Here is a 20542-nt window from a genome sequence, read left to right on the forward strand (position 1 = left end):
TTTAGTTTCCTTGTTCACGTGCAGTTGACCAGTGACTTACCTGAAGCAGATAGCTGTGATGAATATGTGATAAAAGAAATTACTGTAAGGAACAAATTTAAGATTTGATAAGATGATTACCAGTACAATCCAGTACCTTAGACCAGAGAATAATATGTCAGGGCAAACTAAAGCTGTTCCAAAATACTCCATGGGACTTTATAATAAATATTTTCTTTTCCGCTTTTGCATAAACTTTATTCAATGTTTTGTATAAACGTTATACAAAAGCAAACTGTGCATGTCAGTACTGTGCTGTCTCTCTCTCTCTCTCTCTCTCTCTCATACAGTATGCTGTAGATATCGTAGTTATTATTCTATATATTTTTCTATCAAACCAAAAGTGCACAACACTAAAACTGTAGAGAGTACTGTAATGTATCCATGCCTCTGTAAAGATTTTGTGGTCAGGTGAATATAGCTGTGACTAAATGATTATCTTTCAAACAAAGAGCTACTTGTGAGTCTCTTCTCTTTGTGACCCAGTGTGATACAAGCATGAGTAAATGGAATGAGATGATGGTGAGAGAGCCATAGAGTGTCTGTGTCTAGCAACAGAAGATCTCTGCCTCCGTGCCGAGAATACAAAAAGGATACGACAACATTTTGTCCTCTTTCCCTTCATGATTTTTGTGGACTTAAAGGAAGAAAGAGGAAAATCAACTATCTCTGAAGCCACAACCACACAATTACATCAACTACTTGTCACTGCACCATCTAAAGAATGAGGTTTGAGGAGGTCCTTGAGGAAGTTGGCAGCTTCTCCAAGTTCCAGTTCCTTGTTCTGCACTTGTTATGTTTACCACGTGTCATCCTGCCTTTGAACTTCCTCTTGCACAGTTTTATCTCTGGTGTGCCACCTCATCGTTGTGCCCTGCCACACCTTGGTGATAAGGTCAGTGATGGGTTGATGGGTCTTGCTGACCAAGATGCCCTGGCCCTGAATCTACCACAAGACCCTCATGGATCGTTTAGCTCCTGCCAAGTATATGGTGATCCTGACCTGGCACTCAACAACAGGTCAAATGTGACAGTGAGACTGACTTGCCCAAATGGATGGGTCTATAACCGAACACAGTTTCACTCCACCACCGCTACTCAGGTAGTGTCAAGTACTTTTCAGTGTGGTCACATTTAACTATTTCAAAAGACTAAAATTACTAATCCTACTTAAAGACACTTAATTTTGAGTGATGATGTACAACAACCAAGCTACAGTAAGTTATGGGTCTCCTAGACCATGATTGTTGTACCTCACTTGCAAGTTGCTTTGGATAAAAGCATCTGCCAACTGAATAAATAATAAATCAAAGTATTTTTTCTGAATGACCATATTCACTGAATCGCTTACATGTAACTCAAAGTTTTTAGTGCGCCTTGGCTTTTTGTTTAATTCTGAGATAATTAACTCTCTTAAAGTGTCAAACATATGTTACAGATGAGATTGGCTCATCTGAGAAGAGGTTTTATATGTCCTGGCAACTGAATAAAGAAATGGATGTTGCAGATATTTATACATTATCATTATTTGAACTAATTTGCCAACAGTGGGATTTGGTCTGTGACAACAAAAAATATAACCAGCTCTTAGCAACTTTTTTCTTCATTGGGGTTACCATTGGCGCAGTGATATTTGGCTACTTGTCAGATAAGTATGTTTTCATACAGTTCAAGTTAAATTAATTGTAGATAAGAGAAATGTTTTATATGTTTTTGAGACATGATCATATGTATTTTGTGGTCATTAATCTTTGCGTAGGTTTGGACGGAGGCCACTGATCCTGGTGTCATTTTTAGCGAGCGCTGTGTTCGGCACAGCGTCTGCTTTCTCAAGCTCGTACGTGATGTTTGCTGTGATTCGGACCCTCTGTGGAGTCTCCCTGACCGGGATGTCAATCACCACCATGGCCCTCAGTAATATACCTCCACTTCTCTGACACTGTAGGGGATAAGAGCACAGTGATCCACCACTTTCCTCATTCATTCATTTATTGTTTCATACTCTTTTCTATGGGTTCTATTTCATTCAAAGGGAAATCCATTTTTAATATTAAAAATAATAAATCATGAATAAATAACACCATACATTGATAGCAGGGTTATTATGGATACACTGTAAAAGGCACTGAAGACTTGCTTGGTGATAAACTGAAGATGTTTTTCAAATGTGATTTTCAATCTAATATGGCACTCATTAGATGTGGACAATGTATATTATGCTTTCCATGTAACATTACATTCTATCAGAACAGTGTTTACAGTGTGTGATGGTCCTCACAGGTATTGAGTGGATCGATATAGAGCACCGAACATTTACTGGCACTATCATCAGTCTTGGCTGGAGTGTGGGGAACATGCTTCTTAGCCTCCTGGCTTACTGCTTAAGAGACTGGAGGCATCTGGTGCTGGTGGTAACTTCCCCCTGCCTGGCTGCCATCATCTCATGGTGGTGAGATTCTCTTCCGTCAGGGGTCACAGAGGGATATCCAATCCTTAAGACAAAGTCAGATGTGACAAACAGAAGAATACTTGAAATGTATTGGCTTCATGTCTGACATTCTAAACTTTTTACTGTGATCTTTGCTTTGCAGGTGGATCCCAGAGTCTGCCAGATGGCTTCTAGCCAATGGCAAGGTAGAGGAAGCCAAGACATATCTGGAGCAGTGTGCCAGGATGAACAGCAAGCATTCAGCCAAACTAGATTCACAGGTCAGGAGAATCTGCATAAATCTGTTACATCATTCTAATGGTCATGTATCATTTTTTATAAAAGGTTTTAAAAAGTGCTGCTGTGTTAATGTCTTCACTATATAGACTCTCTGCAAGGTCACGGTTACTGAGGCTGCAAACAAGTACTATACTTACTTGGATCTTTTGAGAACACAGAAGATGAGAAAAATAACCATTTGTTCTGGATTGCTCTGGTATACATTTTCAAACTCAGTGCCATCAAGTGGTCAACAAAATTCCTGATGCACCAATTTGTATCTTAGTGTTTTTTGTTTCCTCTCCAGAAACATGCATTACTCTTTTTATTGAATCTCTCAGGTTTGCTGTGGCCTTCACCTACTATGGCATCAGCCTGAATATCACAGGCTTTGGTCTAAATATGTACCTCACTCATTTTGTGTACGCTGCCATTGAGGTCCCAGCCAAAGTGGGCACATACTTTGTCCTGGATCGGATTGGCCGTAGAAATGTCCAGGCTTACTCCCTCATTACTGTTGGGGGGCTGTTAGGCATCAATGCAGTCATACCAAAAGGTATCATTTTAAGATCTTTATAATCATGAAGCAAAAAAAGCACTCGGTATGCATTTAATAATTTAATGTGCATACTGTGTCTTCTTACGGAAGCTGTGTATGATTTAAGATAATCAGTTTTTAAGTCATTGTGTGGTGCTTTTTCTAGTTACATACCATGGAAGATGTTATTTGTATTTCATGTTTTAGAATATACAGTTGTGCGCACATGCATAGCTGTCACCGGTAAAGGATTCTCAGAAGCTGCCTTCACAACAGCGTTTCTTTATACTGCTGAATTATACCCTACTGTTATCAGGTAAAATAAGAATAATTAGACAGCTATGTCCATCATCAAGTACTGTCCATCTTCACTTGGTCAGTCACCCCAGTCTCATGGAGGTTCCTTCATTAGGCAGTGTGGTCTGGGCTACACATCATTCATTGGTCGCATTGGGGGTTCCCTGGCTCCGCTGGTGATGCTGCTGGAGGACTTGTGGGTGTTTGCACCAGCGCTGGTGTTTGCTCTCACTGCTGTCCTCTGTGGGAGTGTGGTGTTCCTACTGCCTACTCTGAATGAGCGTTTACCTGAAAACATACTGGACGTAGAAGAGGGAAGGTAAGATTTCATAGGGTAGATATTCATCACTTTAGGTCATTGTTTCTCAAACTTTTTCAGACCAAGGACCACCAATAAAATACCTCATTAACCATCTAGCTAAGAAACTGTAACAGTATTACACAATAGGCCTATTTTCACCTTGCTTATTGTTTCAGAAGATTCATATGATTTAAACTGGCGTAACTTACATAGGCAGTGTTGCAAAACTGTTTGGATTAACAAGTTGGTTCAATATTGCAAAAAACTCATCTATATTATATTTTATCATGTCTGCTCACAGACCACTTGGGTTAGCTTGTGGACCACTCTTTGAGAAACACTGCTTTAGATGGATCTGGTGTATTTTTCTTCATGAATCGTTTACATTGGTTAGCAAATAGTTTGAATGGTTTCAAATTCTGGTACCACCACTAAATCTATAAGAACTCACAATATGATCCATTTGAATTTCCCCTTGGGGATCAATAAAGTATCTATCTATCTATCTATCTATCTATCTACAGTATCTATCTATCTATCTATCTATCTATCTATCTATCTATCTATCTATCTATCTATTTTGTAACATGTCATGTCTGCAACTCCAAGTACTATTTCAGACATATGGTCAATTGTGCAATCACACTATAATAATACACTATAACAGCACTATAATACAGTTTTTCTCAGTCACTTTGGTGCTTTTTTCAGATCAGAATGAAATTTCTCATAACTATTAGTTCAACCTCCACAACATTTAGTCATTTGTGCACATCATAGTAGCAATTTCTCCTTCCTCTGAACAAATTGCAAATACTTTTGGACATGTATCAGTTGCTTTCATACAATTCTCTGCTGTTTTTTAACATTATCATTTGCTTATGTCATGTCAGTCAAAATGAACTATACTTATGAATGCTGAATAGTCGTTCCCAATAAAACTAATAGTCTTTATTTCATTGCTTGAGTCATTACATACAAAATTGTTGAACTAGTTATCAAATTCTGTCACAATGCTGTAGAATTGCAAAGAGCATACAGTAAAAATGCATGTATTGTGTCACCGAGTTCTGAACTTTTTTTGCATTGGAAAACACTGAGAGAACTCATGAAAACATGATAAAGCCATTTGACTATCTTGTTCATAAACGATGGTGTCAAGACTTCTCATTTTGATGACACTGACAGTTTCATTGACATGAATACCTGCTTTTGAGGAATGGACTATCCATTTTGAGCAAGTGACGTGCTTTTGCAGGTCATCCACTAGGTTTTGCAGTTTGCACTAATTGTTTTGAGAATTGCACTGTGCAAATGTTAATAGTGATGTGAGAAAAGCACCAAAGCGACTGAGAAAAACTGTAATACACACACTATAACAATAATATAATAATACTATAATGATGTGGGTAAATAAAGTAAATAGTTGGTTGTGTTACATTTAGTCTTCCTCTAATAACTCCCCTTTATTGTCCCCCTCCCCCTTTCTCTTTATGTCTATCTATCGCTCTATCACCGTATCTCAGACACAGATGTACCCCCAGGAACCAGGCTACAGAGATGAGTGAGATGCAGAGCACTTCCTCCAAAGTAACACGGGGGGAAATGCAGTGAAGTTGCTTTTTAACCCAATGAAGAGCTTTTTTAGAAAGGAATTCCTGTTGCAGCTCCAAAGGAAATATTTGTATGAGCTCTACAATTTGGTATTCATATTTTGCTTTTCAATCTGCATTTTGTTATCTGTTGTATGTGCAACCATTAAAGCCATCAGGCTAAACTGCATGAAAGTAGGATTTCTTGGCTGTTTCAAACCATCTTTTCCCATACGTACAAAATGTCACATTAGATCCTCCTTTACAAGGGACAGAGCAGAGACATTATTATGTGGGGAAACAATCTCACTCTGTCCCTCTCCCCTTGCATAAGAGTGCCCTTCAGAGCTTCAGGTGTGATACATGCAGACTGACACTTGATAGTTAGGACAGTCAAAAAGAAGAGTGGCTTACACTGAAAACTGTGGGGCAGAGAGGGGGATTCCTGGGACACCGGACAACACATGAATCTTGGCATGCATATACAGTAGTATCAATTTGCCATATTCGTCCGGTGGCCATTGTAAACCAGAACGAGGCTACAGGGTACACTTGCCAGTCCAGCAGATGGTGGTAATGCACTTTGTTTGCAAACTACCAAAAAAGAAAACTCAGAATAAGGCGATATAGCCCCATAAGGCATACAAGCTTTTGGTCCCTGGGGGCCGTATCAACCCAGCCCATAACAGCTCATTTGACATGCTAAATCCCTGTCAGTCATGGGATGCATGCTGAACTTCATGAAATGATGTCCATAAGGGGTGCTACTACAACTGACACATTTCAATAGCTGCTTGGGCCACAACAATATTTATCGCTTGTGGGTGTGTGCCTGTATGCATTGAAAGCTGCATCTAGTAGTATGCAGACTCTATACTTTCCTTCTGGGTCAATTTTTTGTCCAGCACCTAGTATTAAAGTATGTCTTGATTTACATGGCTTTGTTGACATTTGCACAGACACACACACACACACACACAGCACCAAATATAACACATGTTCAAGATCAGGTTCAAGTTCAGATTTATGTATATATCACATTACCATATACAATGGTCATGCAATGTGCTTTACATTTTATGCATATGACACTAGATCAATCAATATAATAAAAAAACTAGATGTACCGCATAGCGGTACAACATATGACCGCCGCTCAGTCCTGTACATCCTCTCCGCGAAAATAAATCAGCGGTGGCCCCATGGAACCAAACAAAACCAAATTTGTTCGTAAAAGTTTAGTGGGGCAACATGCCTACATGCCTACCAAGTTTCAGGTTTCATGTGTTTACGTGTCCCGAGAATCGTTGATCAAAAATTAAGGAAAAAATTCCCTTTATAATCACTATGCTAGCGATATATTATCAGGACAGTCTAGAATCTAGAGACTACCCACATCTGGCATAGTAATTTGATAGTACTTGCAGATGTCAGATGTCAGGTTATATCAAGGGAAATTCTTGTGATTCTATATGTTTTATCTCTCCATATGGTTATGGTTAGGTATATATATTTGGCATTATATTATTTATATTTGTCCAAAGCGACTTAAAGAATATGGACCTTACAATAGTTACAATTTAGAGTAAAAGGTTTTTAAAAGTTGGTAAGCCAACATTAAGCAAAATAGTAATATTAAGAATTGTGCCAGTAGCATCGCCGGTTCGAATCCGGCTTGATGCTTCAGCTGCCGTTGTCACGCGGTCCGGCGTTATATTACGCGATGCTGTCCGGTGGTCAGCGCGTTCGCGAGTGCACGCGGGTACGCAAAATCTTATGAAGCCAAGTGTGTGACTGTTTGGAGCTGTTTGCTTTCTGTTTGTTGTGCATTTTTCCTGAGGCCATTTATATTAATCATTGATATCAATTGCAACAGCCAGAGGAATAAAAATCAATTTTACGAAAAAAGGAGAACGCCGCCGAGCGGCGGACTTTGCCCTACACGCAATAGCTAGCTTGTCACGAGACTCTAATCATGTATATAATACAGAGCACTACGTTAAGCAGCGCCTCCGTGGCACTGTTGAGAAGACTGTGCTGTAGCACAATAAGAATTGCATCGCTGGTTCGAATCCGGCCTGATGCACCGGCTGCCGTTACGGCCGTTGTCCCGCGATCTCCCGTTCTTTACGCCACGCCGCCCGGTCAGCGCGAGTGCATGCTGGCACGCGACATCTTATGAAGCCAAGTGCGTGACTGTTTGTAACTGTTTGCTTTCTGCTTGTTGTGCTTTTTTGCTGAGGGCAAGTGACAATGGCCCAACATTTTTGAGATACCCCTACCGGAGGTTAGCCTAGAAATCTAGACGCGCCCCTAGCGGCAGCAAATTAAATTTGCTGCCAGGGCTAGTCTAGCAACTCTCCGTTGGCTTGTGAGCTCCAGAAATCGAAACTTAATCAGGCCATTGAAATCGTGTACAGAGTCGTTTGGTGGGCTTAACATAATGATTGATGGCAGATTTGCAACGGTTTGGCTTGAATTCCCTGCTACTTGAAAACAAATATCCTATTGCGTCCTATTGCGTGCAGAGGGAATTTGAAAGACAACTGATTATCCCGCCCCTCGGACTGAGCACTGCGAACGGTGAGTGCCCAGACCCTACATTTTAATGTGGGTCTGGCTCGCCAGGTTAACCGGAGGTAGAACTAAACCCAACAATGTTTTTCCTCATCTCTAAGGTCTCCCATATATGAAATGGATTCTTGGCTAAAAATATTTTACTGCTAAGATGGTTAAATTAACAGATATTGTTATACACCCCAAAACCAAAAAAAGGACTAAAATAGTGCCTGTCCGTATGGGAGTTAAGGCATATAAACTAGTGCAGATCAATCACACAAGCTCTGAGAACTTTGAAACTTGGCATGTTTATAGTCAAGAAGTTTCTGTTTCATACTAATCATTGATATCATTTGCAACAGCCAGAGAAATAAAAATCTTTTTTTTACAAAATATGACCTAGGCTGCACGCAATGGCCAGCGTCACGAGACTCTAATAATGTACATAACACCTAGCACTGCGTTAAGAAGAGCTTCCGTAGCTCTATTGAGAAGATCTGGCAACTTGAAGGATTTGATCCAGTAGCATCGCCGGTTCGATTCCGGAATGATGACGTGTGCGCTGCTGTCACCCGTTAATTTTACGCTACGCTGTCCGTTGTCTGGCGGTCATCGCGATGTCGAGTCTGTGCGTGCGTGCGTGCGTGCGGCTTGCACGTGCGATCTCTTATGAAGCCAAGTGCCTGTTTGTAACTGTTTGCTTTCTGTTTGGTGTGCTGTTTACTGAGTGCATTCATATTAATAATCATTGATATCAATTGCAACAGCCAGAGAAATAAAAACAGCTGTGCGGAGTCCGGTGCTCATCGTGATTGCGAGTCTGTGCATGCGTCCGTGCGGGCTGTCACGTGCGATCTCTTATGAAGCCAAGTGCCTTTTTGTAACTGTTTGCTTTCTGTTTGGTGTGCTGTTTACTGAGTGCATTCATATTAATAATCATTGATATCAATTGCAACAGCCAGAGAAATAAAAACAGCTGTCTGGTGCTCATCGCGATTGCGAGTCCGTGCGTGCGTGCGTGCGTGCGTGCGTGCGTGCGGGCTGGCACGTGCGATCTCTTATGAAGCCAAGTGCCTGTTTACAACTGTTTGCTTTCTGTTTCATACTAATCATTGATATCATTTGCAACAGCCAGAGAAATAAAAATCTTTTTTTTACAAAATATGACCTAGGCTGCACGCAATGGCCAGCGTCACGAGACTCTAATAATGTACATAACACCGAGCACTGCGTTAAGAAGAGCTTCCGTAGCTCTATTGAGAAGATGTGGCAACTTGAAGGATTTGATCCAGTAGCATCGCCGGTTCGATTCCGTAATGATGACGTGTGCGCTGCTGTCACCCGTTAATTTTACGCTACGCTGTCCGTTGTCTGGCGGTCATCGCGATGTCGAGTCTGTGCGTGCGTGCGTGCGTGCGGGCTTGCACGTGCGATCTCTTATGAAGCCAAGTGCCTGTTTGTAACTGTTTGCTTTCTGTTTGGTGTGCTGTTTACTGAGTGCATTCATATTAATAATCATTGATATCAATTGCAACAGCCAGAGAAATAAAAACAGCTGTGTGGTGTCCGGTGCTCATCGTGATTGCGAGTCTGTGTGTACGTCCGTGCGGGCTGTCACGTGTGATCTCTTATGAAGCCAAGTGCGTTTTTGTAACTGTTTGCTTTCTGTTTGGTGTGCTGTTTACTGAGTGCATTCATATTGATAATCATTGATATCAATTGCAACAGCCAGAGAAATAAAAACAGCTGTCCGGTGCTCATCGCGATTGCGAGTCCGTGCGTGCGTGCCTGCGGGCTGGCACGTGCGATCTCTTATGAAGCCAAGTGCCTGTTTACAACTGTTTGCTTTCTGTTTCATACTAATCATTGATATCATTTGCAACAGCCAGAGAAATAAAAATCTTTTTTTTACAAAATATGACCTAGGCTGCACGCAATGGCCAGCGTCACGAGACTCTAATAATGTACATAACACCGAGCACTGCGTTAAGAAGAGCTTCCGTAGCTCTATTGAGAAGATGTGGCAACTTGAAGGATTTGATCCAGTAGCATCGCCGGTTCGATTCCGGAATGATGACGTGTGCGCTGCTGTCACCCGTTAATTTTACGCTACGCTGTCCGTTGTCTGGCGGTCATCGCGATGTCGAGTCTGTGCGTGCGTGCGTGCGTGCGGCTTGCACGTGCGATCTCTTATGAAGCCAAGTGCCTGTTTGTAACTGTTTGCTTTCTGTTTGGTGTGCTGTTTACTGAGTGCATTCATATTAATAATCATTGATATCAATTGCAACAGCCAGAGAAATAAAAACAGCTGTGCGGAGTCCGGTGCTCATCGTGATTGCGAGTCTGTGCGTGCGTCCGTGCGGGCTGTCACGTGCGATCTCTTATGAAGCCAAGTGCCTTTTTGTAACTGTTTGCTTTCTGTTTGGTGTGCTGTTTACTGAGTGCATTCATATTAATAATCATTGATATCAATTGCAACAGCCAGAGAAATAAAAACAGCTGTCCGGTGCTCATCGCGATTGCGAGTCCGTGCGTGCGTGCGTGCGTGCGTGCTTGCGTGCGTGCGGGCTGGCACGTGCGATCTCTTATGAAGCCAAGTGCCTGTTTACAACTGTTTGCTTTCTGTTTCATACTAATCATTGATATCATTTGCAACAGCCAGAGAAATAAAAATCTTTTTTTTACAAAATATGACCTAGGCTGCACGCAATGGCCAGCGTCACGAGACTCTAATAATGTACATAACACCGAGCACTGCGTTAAGAAGAGCTTCCGTAGCTCTATTGAGAAGATGTGGCAACTTGAAGGATTTGATCCAGTAGCATCGCCGGTTCGATTCCGGAATGATGACGTGTGCGCTGCTGTCACCCGTTAATTTTACGCTACGCTGTCCGTTGTCTGGCGGTCATCGCGATGTCGAGTCTGTGCGTGCGTGCGTGCGTGCGGGCTTGCACGTGCGATCTCTTATGAAGCCAAGTGCCTGTTTGTAACTGTTTGCTTTCTGTTTGGTGTGCTGTTTACTGAGTGCATTCATATTAATAATCATTGATATCAATTGCAACAGCCAGAGAAATAAAAACAGCTGTGTGGTGTCCGGTGCTCATCGTGATTGCGAGTCTGTGTGTACGTCCGTGCGGGCTGTCACGTGCGATCTCTTATGAAGCCAAGTGCCTTTTTGTAACTGTTTGCTTTCTGTTTGGTGTGCTGTTTACTGAGTGCATTCATATTGATAATCATTGATATCAATTGCAACAGCCAGAGAAATAAAAACAGCTGTCCGGTGCTCATCGCGATTGCGAGTCCGTGCGTGCGTGCCTGCGGGCTGGCACGTGCGATCTCTTATGAAGCCAAGTGCCTGTTTACAACTGTTTGCTTTCTGTTTCATACTAATCATTGATATCATTTGCAACAGCCAGAGAAATAAAAATCTTTTTTTTACAAAATATGACCTAGGCTGCACGCAATGGCCAGCGTCACGAGACTCTAATAATGTACATAACACCGAGCACTGCGTTAAGAAGAGCTTCCGTAGCTCTATTGAGAAGATGTGGCAACTTGAAGGATTTGATCCACTAGCATCGCCGGTTCGATTCCGGAATGATGACGTGTGCGCTGCTGTCACCCGTTAATTTTACGCTACGCTGTCCGTTGTCTGGCGGTCATCGCGATGTCGAGTCTGTGCGTGCGTGCGTGCGTGCGGCTTGCACGTGCGATCTCTTATGAAGCCAAGTGCCTGTTTGTAACTGTTTGCTTTCTGTTTGGTGTGCTGTTTACTGAGTGCATTCATATTAATAATCATTGATATCAATTGCAACAGCCAGAGAAATAAAAACAGCTGTGCGGAGTCCGGTGCTCATCGTGATTGCGAGTCTGTGCGTGCGTCCGTGCGGGCTGTCACGTGCGATCTCTTATGAAGCCAAGTGCCTTTTTGTAACTGTTTGCTTTCTGTTTGGTGTGCTGTTTACTGAGTGCATTCATATTAATAATCATTGATATCAATTGTAACAGCCAGAGAAATAAAAACAGCTGTCCGGTGCTCATCGCGATTGCGAGTCCGTGCGTGCGTGCGTGCGTGCGTGCGGGCTGGCACGTGCGATCTCTTATGAAGCCAAGTGCCTGTTTACAACTGTTTGCTTTCTGTTTCATACTAATCATTGATATCATTTGCAACAGCCAGAGAAATAAAAATCTTTTTTTTACAAAATATGACCTAGGCTGCACGCAATGGCCAGCGTCACGAGACTCTAATAATGTACATAACACCGAGCACTGCGTTAAGAAGAGCTTCCGTAGCTCTATTGAGAAGATGTGGCAACTTTAAGGATTTGATCCAGTAGCATCGCCGGTTTGATTCCGGAATGATGACGTGTGCGCTGCTGTCACCCGTTAATTTTACGCTACGCTGTCCGTTGTCTGGCGGTCATCGCGATGTCGAGTCTGTGCGTGCGTGCGTGCGTGCGGCTTGCACGTGCGATCTCTTATGAAGCCAAGTGCCTGTTTGTAACTGTTTGCTTTCTGTTTGGTGTGCTGTTTACTGAGTGCATTCATATTAATAATCATTGATATCAATTGCAACAGCCAGAGAAATAAAAACAGCTGTGCGGAGTCCGGTGCTCATCGTGATTGCGAGTCTGTGCGTGCGTCTGTGCGGGCTGTCACGTGCGATCTCTTATGAAGCCAAGTGCCTTTTTGTAACTGTTTGCTTTCTGTTTGGTGTGCTGTTTACTGAGTGCATTCATATTAATAATCATTGATATCAATTGCAACAGCCAGAGAAATAAAAACAGCTGTCCGGTGCTCATCGCGATTGCGAGTCCGTGCGTGCGTGCGTGCGGGCTGGCACGTGCGATCTTTTATGAAGCCAAGTGCCTGTTTACAACTGTTTGCTTTCTGTTTCATACTAATCATTGATATCATTTGCAACAGCCAGAGAAATAAAAATCTTTTTTTTACAAAATATGACCTAGGCTGCACGCAATGGCCAGCGTCACGAGACTCTAATAATGTACATAACACCGAGCACTGCGTTAAGAAGAGCTTCCGTAGCTCTATTGAGAAGATGTGGCAACTTGAAGGATTTGATCCAGTAGCATCGCCGGTTCGATTCCGGAATGATGACGTGTGCGCTGCTGTCACCCGTTAATTTTACGCTACGCTGTCCGTTGTCTGGCGGTCATCGCGATGTCGAGTCTGTGCGTGCGTGCGTGCGTGCGGGCTTGCACGTGCGATCTCTTATGAAGCCAAGTGCCTGTTTGTAACTGTTTGCTTTCTGTTTGGTGTGCTGTTTACTGAGTGCATTCATATTAATAATCATTGATATCAATTGCAACAGCCAGAGAAATAAAAACAGCTGTGCGGAGTCCGGTGCTCATCGTGATTGCGAGTCTGTGCGTGCGTCCGTGCGGGCTGTCACGTGCGATCTCTTATGAAGCCAAGTGCCTTTTTGTAACTGTTTGCTTTCTGTTTGGTGTGATGTTTACTGAGTGCATTCATATTAATAATCATTGATATCAATTGCAACAGCCAGAGAAATAAAAACAGCTGTCCGGTGCTCATCGCGATTGCGAGTCCGTGCGTGCGTGCGTGCGTGCGTGCGGGCTGGCACGTGCGATCTCTTATGAAGCCAAGTGCCTGTTTACAACTGTTTGCTTTCTGTTTCATACTAATCATTGATATCATTTGCAACAGCCAGAGAAATAAAAATCTTTTTTTTACAAAATATGACCTAGGCTGCACGCAATGGCCAGCGTCACGAGACTCTAATAATGTACATAACACCGAGCACTGCGTTAAGAAGAGCTTCCGTAGCTCTATTGAGAAGATGTGGCAACTTGAAGGATTTGATCCAGTAGCATCGCCGGTTCGATTCCGGAATGATGACGTGTGCGCTGCTGTCACCCGTTAATTTTACGCTACGCTGTTCGTTGTCTGGCGGTCATCGCGATGTCGAGTCTGTGCGTGCGTGCGTGCGGGCTTGCACGTGCGATCTCTTATGAAGCCAAGTGCCTGTTTGTAACTGTTTGCTTTCTGTTTGGTGTGCTGTTTACTGAGTGCATTCATATTAATAATCATTGATATCAATTGCAACAGCCAGAGAAATAAAAACAGCTGTGTGGTGTCCGGTGCTCATCGTGATTGCGAGTCTGTGCGTGCGTCCGTGCGGGCTGTCACGTGCGATCTCTTATGAAGCCAAGTGCCTTTTTGTAACTGTTTGCTTTCTGTTTGGTGTGATGTTTACTGAGTGCATTCATATTAATAATGATTGATATCAATTGCAACAGCCAGAGAAATAAAAACAGCTGTCCGGTGCTCATCGCGATTGCGAGTCCGTGCGTGCGTGCGTGCGGGCTGGCACGTGCGATCTCTTATGAAGCCAAGTGCCTGTTTACAACTGTTTGCTTTCTGTTTCATACTAATCATTGATATCATTTGCAACAGCCAGAGAAATAAAAATCTTTTTTTTACAAAATATGACCTAGGCTGCACGCAATGGCCAGCGTCACGAGACTCTAATAATGTACATAACACCGAGCACTGCGTTAAGAAGAGCTTCCGTAGCTCTATTGAGAAGATGTGGCAACTTGAAGGATTTGATCCAGTAGCATCGCCGGTTCGATTCCGGAATGATGACGTGTGCGCTGCTGTCACCCGTTAATTTTACGCTACGCTGTCCGTTGTCTGGCGGTCATCGCGATGTCGAGTCTGTGCGTGCGTGCGTGCGTGCGGGCTTGCACGTGCGATCTCTTATGAAGCCAAGTGCCTGTTTGTAACTGTTTGCTTTCTGTTTGGTGTGCTGTTTACTGAGTGCATTCATATTAATAATCATTGATATCAATTGCAACAGCCAGAGAAATAAAAACAGCTGTGTGGTGTCCGGTGCTCATCGTGATTGCGAGTCTGTGTGTACGTCCGTGCGGGCTGTCACGTGCGATCTCTTATGAAGCCAAGTGCCTTTTTGTAACTGTTTGCTTTCTGTTTGGTGTGCTGTTTACTGAGTGCATTCATATTGATAATCATTGATATCAATTGCAACAGCCAGAGAAATAAAAACAGCTGTCCGGTGCTCATCGCGATTGCGAGTCCGTGCGTGCGTGCCTGCGGGCTGGCACGTGCGATCTCTTATGAAGCCAAGTGCCTGTTTACAACTGTTTGCTTTCTGTTTCATACTAATCATTGATATCATTTGCAACAGCCAGAGAAATAAAAATCTTTTTTTTACAAAATATGACCTAGGCTGCACGCAATGGCCAGCGTCACGAGACTCTAATAATGTACATAACACCGAGCACTGCGTTAAGAAGAGCTTCCGTAGCTCTATTGAGAAGATGTGGCAACTTGAAGGATTTGATCCACTAGCATCGCCGGTTCGATTCCGGAATGATGACGTGTGCGCTGCTGTCACCCGTTAATTTTACGCTACGCTGTCCGTTGTCTGGCGGTCATCGCGATGTCGAGTCTGTGCGTGCGTGCGTGCGTGCGGCTTGCACGTGCGATCTCTTATGAAGCCAAGTGCCTGTTTGTAACTGTTTGCTTTCTGTTTGGTGTGCTGTTTACTGAGTGCATTCATATTAATAATCATTGATATCAATTGCAACAGCCAGAGAAATAAAAACAGCTGTGCGGAGTCCGGTGCTCATCGTGATTGCGAGTCTGTGCGTGCGTCCGTGCGGGCTGTCACGTGCGATCTCTTATGAAGCCAAGTGCCTTTTTGTAACTGTTTGCTTTCTGTTTGGTGTGCTGTTTACTGAGTGCATTCATATTAATAATCATTGATATCAATTGCAACAGCCAGAGAAATAAAAACAGCTGTCCGGTGCTCATCGCGATTGCGAGTCCGTGCGTGCGTGCGTGCGTGCGTGCGGGCTGGCACGTGCGATCTCTTATGAAGCCAAGTGCCTGTTTACAACTGTTTGCTTTCTGTTTCATACTAATCATTGATATCATTTGCAACAGCCAGAGAAATAAAAATCTTTTTTTTACAAAATATGACCTAGGCTGCACGCAATGGCCAGCGTCACGAGACTCTAATAATGTACATAACACCGAGCACTGCGTTAAGAAGAGCTTCCGTAGCTCTATTGAGAAGATGTGGCAACTTTAAGGATTTGATCCAGTAGCATCGCCGGTTTGATTCCGGAATGATGACGTGTGCGCTGCTGTCACCCGTTAATTTTACGCTACGCTGTCCGTTGTCTGGCGGTCATCGCGATGTCGAGTCTGTGCGTGCGTGCGTGCGTGCGGCTTGCACGTGCGATCTCTTATGAAGCCAAGTGCCTGTTTGTAACTGTTTGCTTTCTGTTTGGTGTGCTGTTTACTGAGTGCATTCATATTAATAATCATTGATATCAATTGCAACAGCCAGAGAAATAAAAACAGCTGTGCGGAGTCCGGTGCTCATCGTGATTGCGAGTCTGTGCGTGCGTCTGTGCGGGCTGTCACGTGCGATCTCTTATGAAGCCAAGTGCCTTTTTGTAACTGTTTGCTTTCTGTTTGGTGTGCTGTTTACTGAGTGCATTCATATTAATAATCATTGATATCAATTGCAACAGCCAGAGAAATAAAAACAGCTGTCCGGTGCTCATCGCGATTGCGAGTCCGTGCGTGCGTGCGTGCGGGCTGGCACGTGCGATCTTTTATGAAGCCAAGTGCCTGTTTACAACTGTTTGCTTTCTGTTTCATACTAATCATTGATATCATTTGCAACAGCCAGAGAAATAAAAATCTTTTTTTTACAAAATATGACCTAGGCTGCACGCAATGGCCAGCGTCACGAGACTCTAATAATGTACATAACACCGAGCACTGCGTTAAGAAGAGCTTCCGTAGCTCTATTGAGAAGATGTGGCAACTTGAAGGATTTGATCCAGTAGCATCGCCGGTTCGATTCCGGAATGATGACGTGTGCGCTGCTGTCACCCGTTAATTTTACGCTACGCTGTCCGTTGTCTGGCGGTCATCGCGATGTCGAGTCTGTGCGTGCGTGCGTGCGTGCGGGCTTGCACGTGCGATCTCTTATGAAGCCAAGTGCCTGTTTGTAACTGTTTGCTTTCTGTTTGGTGTGCTGTTTACTGAGTGCATTCATATTAATAATCATTGATATCAATTGCAACAGCCAGAGAAATAAAAACAGCTGTGCGGAGTCCGGTGCTCATCGTGATTGCGAGTCTGTGCGTGCGTCCGTGCGGGCTGTCACGTGCGATCTCTTATGAAGCCAAGTGCCTTTTTGTAACTGTTTGCTTTCTGTTTGGTGTGATGTTTACTGAGTGCATTCATATTAATAATCATTGATATCAATTGCAACAGCCAGAGAAATAAAAACAGCTGTCCGGTGCTCATCGCGATTGCGAGTCCGTGCGTGCGTGCGTGCGTGCGTGCGGGCTGGCACGTGCGATCTCTTATGAAGCCAAGTGCCTGTTTACAACTGTTTGCTTTCTGTTTCATACTAATCATTGATATCATTTGCAACAGCCAGAGAAATAAAAATCTTTTTTTTACAAAATATGACCTAGGCTGCACGCAATGGCCAGCGTCACGAGACTCTAATAATGTACATAACACCGAGCACTGCGTTAAGAAGAGCTTCCGTAGCTCTATTGAGAAGATGTGGCAACTTGAAGGATTTGATCCAGTAGCATCGCCGGTTCGATTCCGGAATGATGACGTGTGCGCTGCTGTCACCCGTTAATTTTACGCTACGCTGTTCGTTGTCTGGCGGTCATCGCGATGTCGAGTCTGTGCGTGCGTGCGTGCGGGCTTGCACGTGCGATCTCTTATGAAGCCAAGTGCCTGTTTGTAACTGTTTGCTTTCTGTTTGGTGTGCTGTTTACTGAGTGCATTCATATTAATAATCATTGATATCAATTGCAACAGCCAGAGAAATAAAAACAGCTGTGTGGTGTCCGGTGCTCATCGTGATTGCGAGTCTGTGCGTGCGTCCGTGCGGGCTGTCACGTGCGATCTCTTATGAAGCCAAGTGCCTTTTTGTAACTGTTTGCTTTCTGTTTGGTGTGATGTTTACTGAGTGCATTCATATTAATAATGATTGATATCAATTGCAACAGCCAGAGAAATAAAAACAGCTGTCCGGTGCTCATCGCGATTGCGAGTCCGTGCGTGCGTGCGTGCGGGCTGGCACGTGCGATCTCTTATGAAGCCAAGTGCCTGTTTACAACTGTTTGCTTTCTGTTTCATACTAATCATTGATATCATTTGCAACAGCCAGAGAAATAAAAATCTTTTTTTTACAAAATATGACCTAGGCTGCACGCAATGGCCAGCGTCACGAGACTCTAATAATGTACATAACACCGAGCACTGCGTTAAGAAGAGCTTCCGTAGCTCTATTGAGAAGATGTGGCAACTTGAAGGATTTGATCCAGTAGCATCGCCGGTTCGATTCCGGAATGATGACGTGTGCGCTGCTGTCACCCGTTAATTTTACGCTACGCTGTCCGTTGTCTGGCGGTCATCGCGATGTCGAGTCTGTGCGTGCGTGCGTGCGTGCGGGCTTGCACGTGCGATCTCTTATGAAGCCAAGTGCCTGTTTGTAACTGTTTGCTTTCTGTTTGGTGTGCTGTTTACTGAGTGCATTCATATTAATAATCATTGATATCAATTGCAACAGCCAGAGAAATAAAAACAGCTGTCCGGTGCTCATCGCGATTGCGAGTCCGTGCGTGCGTGCGTGCGTGCGGGCTGGCACGTGCGATCTCTTATGAAGCCAAGTGCCTGTTTACAACTGTTTGCTTTCTGTTTCATACTAATCATTGATATCATTTGCAACAGCCAGAGAAATAAAAATCTTTTTTTTACAAAATATGACCTAGGCTGCACGCAATGGCCAGCGTCACGAGACTCTAATAATGTACATAACACCGAGCACTGCGTTAAGAAGAGCTTCCGTAGCTCTATTGAGAAGATGTGGCAACTTTAAGGATTTGATCCAGTAGCATCGCCGGTTTGATTCCGGAATGATGACGTGTGCGCTGCTGTCACCCGTTAATTTTACGCTACGCTGTCCGTTGTCTGGCGGTCATCGCGATGTCGAGTCTGTGCGTGCGTGCGTGCGTGCGGCTTGCACGTGCGATCTCTTATGAAGCCAAGTGCCTGTTTGTAACTGTTTGCTTTCTGTTTGGTGTGCTGTTTACTGAGTGCATTCATATTAATAATCATTGATATCAATTGCAACAGCCAGAGAAATAAAAACAGCTGTGCGGAGTCCGGTGCTCATCGTGATTGCGAGTCTGTGCGTGCGTCCGTGCGGGCTGTCACGTGCGATCTCTTATGAAGCCAAGTGCCTTTTTGTAACTGTTTGCTTTCTGTTTGGTGTGCTGTTTACTGAGTGCATTCATATTAATAATCATTGATATCAATTGCAACAGCCAGAGAAATAAAAACAGCTGTCCGGTGCTCATCGCGATTGCGAGTCCGTGCGTGCGTGCGGGCTGGCACGTGCGATCTTTTATGAAGCCAAGTGCCTGTTTACAACTGTTTGCTTTCTGTTTCATACTAATCATTGATATCATTTGCAACAGCCAGAGAAATAAAAATCTTTTTTTTACAAAATATGACCTAGGCTGCACGCAATGGCCAGCGTCACGAGACTCTAATAATGTACATAACACCGAGCACTGCGTTAAGAAGAGCTTCCGTAGCTCTATTGAGAAGATGTGGCAACTTGAAGGATTTGATCCAGTAGCATCGCCGGTTCGATTCCGGAATGATGACGTGTGCGCTGCTGTCACCCGTTAATTTTACGCTACGCTGTCCGTTGTCTGGCGGTCATCGCGATGTCGAGTCTGTGCGTGCGTGCGTGCGTGCGGGCTTGCACGTGCGATCTCTTATGAAGCCAAGTGCCTGTTTGTAACTGTTTGCTTTCTGTTTGGTGTGCTGTTTACTGAGTGCATTCATATTAATAATCATTGATATCAATTGCAACAGCCAGAGAAATAAAAACAGCTGTGCGGAGTCCGGTGCTCATCGTGATTGCGAGTCTGTGCGTGCGTCCGTGCGGGCTGTCACGTGCGATCTCTTATGAAGCCAAGTGCCTTTTTGTAACTGTTTGCTTTCTGTTTGGTGTGATGTTTACTGAGTGCATTCATATTAATAATCATTGATATCAATTGCAACAGCCAGAGAAATAAAAACAGCTGTCCGGTGCTCATCGCGATTGCGAGTCCGTGCGTGCGTGCGTGCGTGCGTGCGGGCTGGCACGTGCGATCTCTTATGAAGCCAAGTGCCTGTTTACAACTGTTTGCTTTCTGTTTCATACTAATCATTGATATCATTTGCAACAGCCAGAGAAATAAAAATCTTTTTTTTACAAAATATGACCTAGGCTGCACGCAATGGCCAGCGTCACGAGACTCTAATAATGTACATAACACCGAGCACTGCGTTAAGAAGAGCTTCCGTAGCTCTATTGAGAAGATGTGGCAACTTGAAGGATTTGATCCAGTAGCATCGCCGGTTCGATTCCGGAATGATGACGTGTGCGCTGCTGTCACCCG

General features: G+C 43.8%; 1 protein-coding gene across 1 annotated transcript; it reads left to right on the forward strand.

The window, feature by feature from the left end:
- The first annotated feature begins 763 nt into the window (after positions 1–763).
- Positions 764–5623, forward strand: slc22a7a (solute carrier family 22 member 7a). The gene is made up of 10 exons (XM_042104807.1): positions 764–1141; positions 1588–1691; positions 1799–1953; positions 2320–2488; positions 2631–2748; positions 2854–2963; positions 3088–3302; positions 3492–3600; positions 3697–3900; positions 5409–5623. Exons 1-10 carry the CDS (start codon positions 764–766, stop codon positions 5494–5496), a joined length of 1650 nt encoding a protein of 549 aa, XP_041960741.1. The 3' UTR covers positions 5497–5623.
- The last annotated feature ends 14919 nt before the right edge of the window (positions 5624–20542 follow it).

The sequence above is a fragment of the Alosa sapidissima genome, chromosome 9 (assembly GCF_018492685.1).
Source record: "Alosa sapidissima isolate fAloSap1 chromosome 9, fAloSap1.pri, whole genome shotgun sequence".
Taxonomy (NCBI): Eukaryota; Metazoa; Chordata; class Actinopteri; order Clupeiformes; family Clupeidae; genus Alosa; species Alosa sapidissima.

Coding starts and splice junctions, on each gene's coding strand:
- slc22a7a (XM_042104807.1), top strand. CDS start 764: ATGAGGTTTGAGGAGGTCCTTGAGGAAGTTGGCAGCTTCTCCAAGTTC. Junction 1,142..1,587: donor ACTCCACCACCGCTACTCAG/GTAGTGTCAAGT, acceptor ATTTGCCAACAG/TGGGATTTGGTCTGTGACAA. Junction 2,964..3,087: donor ATTTGTTCTGGATTGCTCTG/GTATACATTTTC, acceptor TGAATCTCTCAG/GTTTGCTGTGGCCTTCACCT.